This window comes from Sphaeroforma arctica (assembly GCF_001186125.1).
Source record: "Sphaeroforma arctica JP610 unplaced genomic scaffold supercont1.317, whole genome shotgun sequence".
NCBI classification, from domain to species: domain Eukaryota; class Ichthyosporea; order Ichthyophonida; genus Sphaeroforma; species Sphaeroforma arctica.
The window spans coordinates 28,805-36,216 of NW_014040241.1; the positions used below are offsets into that span (position 1 = coordinate 28,805).

The window sequence follows — 7,412 nt, forward strand, 5'->3', positions numbered from 1 at the left end:
TATATATATATATATATGTATATATATGTATGTATATGTATATGTATATGTATATATAAATATGTATATATATATATATATCGGTGGCCAGGAACTGAAGCATAGCGTATTGTTAGGTGTGAGATGCAACGCTCGCACTGGAAAGTATTTACCGACAAGATTGATACATATGTCACCATTCCACGTTGTATAGATATTCCTACATCTGTACAGCCCGAGCAGCCACGGAATCTAAGTAGAGAATTGCGCTAGGCAATCTAATCGAATACTGCAGAATATCTACCCATCGTAGCAGTAAAATGACTAAATAGCTCTCCTACAATATCGTCTTGCTTTTGATTTAATTACCACAATGTTTCTTATCAGCCTCGGTTTGACACAGGCATGCATAGTTATCAAGTGTGCATTTGCACTAAAACTCAGGTGTTCCAACCTCTTCGACAATCGCTGTGATATACTAGCCGCCTCTCGCCGCGATATCACCGAAGTGGGCCGTGAAGTTCCTAGATATCGAGGTGCCTGGAGATGTGCTCCATAAACAGTGCATTCAAGAAGCAATGAGCAGCAGCTTCCTAACCTGGGCTGCTGCTAAAAGATCGTTCAAGCCACCCACATAAAGTGTACCAGCCAAATTTGGTTTCTAAAAAGGATAAGAGCAATATGCTATTTGTGGCACATGCAGCATGTAGACAGCTATTAACGAGCTGCGGAGAATCAAGACATTCAACCGGTGTGTTGGTGGAGGTAAAACTTCAAGTTTACGAGGTATATACATATACATGTCACTTTTCATCGATTTAGTATAAAGTAATCAAAAATGCGCCATTTTCTGCCGAGCATCAGAAGCGTCTTTGGAAGCGTTTAGCGAAGATGTATCAGATAGTACCGTATAATAATTGACGAAAATGTTGAAAGTTGTATGGTGAAATAGAGACTGGAGCGGAACTATGGAGTGATTGAACAGTTGTAGAAAGGTAAATATTACGTGATACAAGCTAAGTGCCCTGAAAAATTATATGTAGCTGACCAAGATATATATGTATATATATATACATATATATATATATATATATATATATTTATGCATACATATATACTGATATACTTATACATGTATATGTATATGTATATATGTACATACACACACACACATATATATATATACACATATATAGTAAACTATACATACACACACACACATATACATATATATATATAGAAATATATATCTATATGTATATCTATATGTATATCTATATATATGTTTTATATTTATATACATATATATATATATATAAATATTCATAGGTATGTAAATATTTATATACATATATATATATATTTATACGTATATATATATATATATAAATATATGTTAATGCGTACATATATACTGATATACATATACATATATATATGTATATGTATATGTATTTATGTACATACACACAAAACACACACACACACATTTTAATATATTTATATAGCTATATATATATACATATATAGTAAACTATACATACACACACTAACACACACACACTCACACACATATATATATATACAATTCAAATATATATATATCTATATATATATGTAAATATGTATATATATATATATATTCATATATATGTATATATGTATATATATATATATAGAAAATATTTATATACATCTATATATATACATAAATTATATACATATATATATTGATATATATATATATATATATATATATATATATAGTCTATATACATATATCTACTATATATATATATATATATAATAATTCAGTATTCTATGCCTGTAAGTTGATATTGTATTCATATTGTGTAGTCTTTTCATGCGTTGTCAAGTTTCCATAGCCACAATGACATCATTTGAGTGACTAGTTTGGAAGACATATATAGCACCTTTAAATTTTGGATGGTGTTATCTCTCTTTTATTTACGTAGACTATATATATATATATATTGAGAATTCAGTGTTTCAGGTCTACAACTTGATATTGTAATCATACTGTGTAGTAATTTTATGCGCTGTCAACTTTCCATACCCGCAATGCCATCATTTGGGAGACAAATTTAAAATATATTTACAGCACCTTTGAATTTTGGGGTTTTTTTTCAGTTACGTACCTGTTTTCCCTCCTGTTTCGATTAAGACAGTGCTAAACTCGTGTATTGATGGTGGAGATATAAAAACCTGTATATAGAACACTCAATCGTGCTTTTAATCGATTGAACGTAAAGTCGAATGTTATCTATTGTCTATTCGAATAATAATGCAAACATTTTGTCGTGAATCGTATATAAAGCTGAGTGTAACACCATCTCGAAACAGATCATTAACCTCGAGGCATACTACACTACAATGTTTTATGTTTTATGTGCAACATCATGCTAACGATGCAGCTGTGATGTGGCTGTCTTTAATTTAGAAGGCGGCTACGACTGTTTTTTTAATTTATTTACATAATTGAGGATTGTTGTTTCGCGAAATGAACTGAAATTTTTACATAAATACTTTTACTGTATGTAAATATGTATCTAATTTTGTTTTTTTTGTTTTTGTCACGTGTAATTTTAATACACATCGCGTGACGCGAATGCCGTACAGTCTTACAGGGCTATGTACAGGCTACTCATAGCTCATTCTATTACATTAAGAGAGTAGTGTACGAGAGTGTCATAGTCATACATCATTGCATAGAAACTAGAAAGATTATTTTTGTTGTAAAAAAAGTAGCTGCATCAAAGATAAATATTGATAGGTTGTACGTGAACAATACTAGAGAGAGTACTTTCTAACCTCTTTTGGTCTGCTGTTCTGAAAATAAATTTCTTTCTTGTTTTCGGTAGTATTTGACCCTTTTTCTCTGACTCTGCATCTCTGGACATTCACCTTCTCTCTGCGTAGTGGTCGTAGAGACTACTAGAGAGAGAGACGTAGACTCGCGTAGGTCTCAGTCGTAGAGTCGTAGCATGAGTGAGAGAGTCACTATGTACTCACAACTTACAACTTACAACTTAAAAAAAATAAAATATGGATCGCTGCCTTATTAGGAAATCTGTGCTGTATGAGCAATTATGATTGGTGAGTTCGTCAACATAAAAACGAATTACCCACATGTTCCATTACTTATAGAGATGTCTTTATACTCCCAGAGTAGAAGAACTTTAAAAACTGGTTTTCATTGACTAATACTAACTCTCATATCTTTTTTTCCAAAATATATGATTTCCAAATCTCAGAATGATGAGTCACTTTGGTCCGCAACTTGCTTCCTATTGGCTCCTTACAAATATCGCGTGTTTATTTTTATATATTTTGTACAGTTAAGACTCAAGTGTCAACTTTCCATTTTTTTTTCAACTACGAAAAAGCTTCCTTCACTACTGGTCAGATAGTATTCAGGAGATGATTCACCGGGATGGTCGGGAATTCCGAATTCAGGATCCCATTCACAATCCGGTAAATTAAATTTTTTATGACTTATAATATTTTGTACAAACGGTCACTTGACACTCGGTCACACGCGGCTATACGGCACTACAAGGGTCTAAATACCAAGCCTGACCACCCCAACGCCAACGGCAGCTGGTATTTGAAAGTGGGCTGAAATCGGAACTCGTTCACCACTCACGTCACACGACGAGCAGTGTGTGGCTATGTGCACATTGCTCTGTACGCACAATTGCACATTGAAGAGTCATTGCCGCATTAGCGTGACCCAAGAAATTTGGAAGCCTGGGGCTGGGGCGGGGCCCTGGGCCCTGGGCCCTGGCCCGCCCCTGGGGGAAGGGGCTGGATTCCCGATTTTCACTTTCTACTTTTATTCTATTTAAAAACAAATCTAATTATAAAAACATCACATTTTACAGAGTCTATACTCTATAAATAAGTTTACTACATACAGTACTAAAATACAGTCGACTCTAAATAGTACTCTCCTATTCTACAATCTAAAAAATAAATATGTACATTCTGTTACAGTATGTCTTACCATACAAATACATAATAAATACTGAGTGGAAATCTGACAACTCTTATATATAGAAATATAAAAAATACACAGTACAGTACATGTAATATTGTAAAAAAAATGTGATGACAGATGAGTACAGTCGGATTTTTAATTTTTTAGTTTTTTATGTTTTTTTTAAATCACTGAGGTATTCAAATGAAAATAAAACATAATTCTAAGAATAGACCAATACTGAACAAGTATTATACATAATGAAAGTTGACAAACAAGGACAATCACAGGGTGTTCTCAATTTTTTAAGTTCGGAAGTTCTGGAATAGAAGGCCGGAAGCTGATGAATTGCTATAAGTACACCGCACTCGATTATTGCCACCTCACTCTCTCGCTTGGCAGGACTATTAAGTATAAGGTTGCCTTCCTATAAAGTTATAGCATATAGCAAACGTGTATCAAAAAAATATGAAAACTGCAGGTGTAATCACAGGACTGGCTGTCGTAGCCACAAGCCAAGCTCACACAATCAATCGTCGAGAAGCATGTCCAAGCGGCAATGTTGTTTTCGATGCCTGGGCGTTCGCAGCAGACTGTGGTTCCATTGATGGAACCCCCCCACCTACTATTTCTCTAGATGTGCCCATTGGCAGTCCCTGCTTTGCCGTCCCAGCTGGTCCCCCTCTAGGCCTTCCTTTCGCCGCTGCAGTGGAATATATCGCTGAAACAGACAGCTATGCTGCCTCAATCTACTTGGATGATAATTGCACGGATTTGCTTGCTTCTCTTCCAGATGGTTACAAGCTAGGTGAATGCGCTGTAGTCGAATCTTCTCTAGGAGATGTATACCTAAGAGGAACTTGCTCCGAAACCGGCGAAGGTGCTGCCGCAGAGCCCGAGCTCGAGGCCGAGACTGAGCCCGAGATTGTGGACGAGGAAGAGGTCGAGGCTGCCGAGCCTGATGTGTCTGCCGTGGTTCTTCCAGGTGTTATCGTACCTGTTTCCGATGAACCCATGGTCTCTGAACTGGCATCTGAAGTTGCATCTGAAATGGAGTCAGAAATGGTGGCTAGCAGCGAAGCTCCTGAGGAGTGTTGCATGTGCGAGCCCGCAAGTAGTGATATGGCAAGTGGAATTGCTTCAATGGGTAGTGACATGGCATCTATGGCTACGGACGCCGTAGTAATGACAGATGAGGAGTCTGATGATGGTTTTGAGATTCTGCCCGTACGTCGTCGTCGCCAGATCAGCGAGTCTGCACTAGAATCGATGGTTGAATCTATGGTTGCTTCAGGATCACTGGTGGCTTCTGAGATGTCTGGGTCAATGATGGCGTCTGAACCTGCCGCTTCAGGTGAGTGCTGCCCTTGCCCTGTCGTCTCAGAGATTGAATCCGAATCTATGATGATGACCGATGAAGTCGTGGTCACCGAAGCTGTTTCAGAAGTTGTATCTGCTCTCGGAGCCGTATCGGATGCAGTTGACGATCTCACTGAGGCAATTGTAGATGCCGTCTCTACTGAGGCCGCCAGTGGAGAGACGGAAGAGGAGATTGTGGAACAGGATCAGGAGGATGAATTAGATGAGATTATCGACCCAACATTTGACGAATAAGTCCTAGAGTGAAGCAGTTGAACTTGCGGCTGTCAATCCATAGATAATGTTTTCTGAATTGTAAGTGACGGTACGCACATATTTTTGAACCAATAAAATATAATTTGTTATACGAGGGTCTGAATGGTTTTCTATTGTCTTGTTTTCATTACGAATCGAGGATTTGAGGGTTATCGATGTTTTTAAAAACCGAAAAAAAACGTTTTAATTGCAAGTCCACCCCTCTCGGTACTATTCAAAATTTAATAAAGGGGGCTGAAGGTGAAAGATTGAAGCCTCTAGTCGGCTCCCCCTCTGAAGTGGGAAAGTCTGAAGCTTTAAGCATTGCTGACAAATTCATCATTCAAATCATACATTATAGGGTGAAGGCAGTACGTAATATATTTATTGTAATGTAACGACATCGACAGAAAGAATTGAACGACTGCCTCGACCTACTGTTGGATTGAGTATTTCGTGGCTTCCAGCAGTCCAGCACGGAAGTGTGTATTTAGGGATATTTCCCTCATACTAAACATTAAACAGTAGAACTCAGAGCTTCATCGGCATTATCTGAGTAGACTACCTCAACCTGCGCCGTTCAATACTCTTGCGCTTCAATCAATGGCGCCTCAGTAGACATTCTTGCCGGTGCCGGCGTGTTCCGCCGTGTGTTTTTCAACAAACAATCAAGATGCTTTCTCACCTGTTGTGAAATCAACCTCGACGAGATCACGCATCGACCCCTCAGATTTAACCGGTGCTATTCGATGGGGAATCGAAATGCGATTCCGCAGTCATGTCGATGTCTGACAGTTACATCACATCCCAAGCCATCCCCTATTGTTGCCAAGACCTTGAGCGGACATGCCTCGAAGTAGGGAACCCAGTTGTGTCAGATAACTAAGTTCACACCATTATAAGGGCCAAAGATTGGAAAGACACCTGGCCTACCAATCCCTCATCTCGACCTTCATTCCAATAATCGAGCTTGCTACACAGCAATATCCTAAAGTGGCTGCCTCCGCCGAAACAAACAGCAACACTCTAGCGCTCAATTTAGACTCGCTTGCACTACAAGATTTGTATGTGCTTATCTCCGCTTATGATTGGTATATGAAATCTACTTTGGAGAAAATGTCCTGTATAAGCTCGGATACTTTCCACATCCGGTTAAACTAGGCACACGAACATGAATTCTGGCCGGTATTGCTTGCTTGCTGTGTATTGCTAGGAGGACACGGCACAGCACCACATTCTCCTATATATCTTAATCTAACCGCACAACGTCCGTACTACTAGCACAGTCTTTAAACAAGTGCCAGTGCAGCTCTGAACGCACGCACGTGGTCACCCCGTTCGCTCGCCTGCGTCTGTGCTATGAGTTGCAGCGTCGACTTGACTTCAGGCGTGCCCAACAAATCCAACAGACGAGTGCTCTGGAGTGTCTTTGTCACTGCGCCCAGTAGATTCATGATATCTGCCGAAGAATCTGGTAGTAGTGAGAGATAAGAGATAAGATGGAGTGGAAAGTAGGCTCACTGCGAATATCATTACTATGAGAAAGCCCACGGTGGCGAATACGCAATGTAGAAGTATGAAGGTAAGTATGTTATGCAAGCAACGTTGCATCCCGCGGAATCTTACCATCAGATGACGAACAAATTAACAACAGGAAATCTGAGCTTAGGGGTCCAGGAATAGTGTTTGTATCCCATCGATATAGAGAATCCTCCTCCACACACATGCGGATGATATATATATATATATATATATATATATATATATAATAATATATATATATATATATATATATATATATATTATTATATATATATTA

General features: G+C 38.2%; 2 protein-coding genes across 2 annotated transcripts in view; one reads left to right on the top strand and one right to left on the bottom strand.

Annotated features, from left to right (window-relative positions):
• Positions 1 to 4,213: 4,213 nt before the first annotated feature.
• SARC_05135 (hypothetical protein) lies at positions 4,214 to 5,711 on the top strand. The gene has a single exon (XM_014301011.1). The coding sequence runs from the start codon at positions 4,448 to 4,450 to the stop codon at positions 5,591 to 5,593; it is 1,146 nt and encodes a 381-aa protein (XP_014156486.1). The 5' UTR covers positions 4,214 to 4,447; the 3' UTR covers positions 5,594 to 5,711.
• A 248-nt stretch (positions 5,712 to 5,959) lies between these two features.
• The window catches only part of SARC_05136 (hypothetical protein), a 20,149-nt gene continuing 18,696 nt past the window's right edge, over positions 5,960 to 7,412 (bottom strand). The window contains exon 16 of the mRNA XM_014301012.1: positions 5,960 to 7,064. Coding sequence (XP_014156487.1) covers positions 6,883 to 7,064 — 182 coding nt within the window. The 3' untranslated portion in view covers positions 5,960 to 6,882. The remainder of the gene's footprint in view (positions 7,065 to 7,412) is intronic.

Bases quoted from the DNA above. Each gene is read 5' to 3' on its own strand.
- SARC_05135 (XM_014301011.1), top strand. From the start codon at position 4,448: ATGAAAACTGCAGGTGTAATCACAGGACTGGCTGTCGTAGCCACAAGC.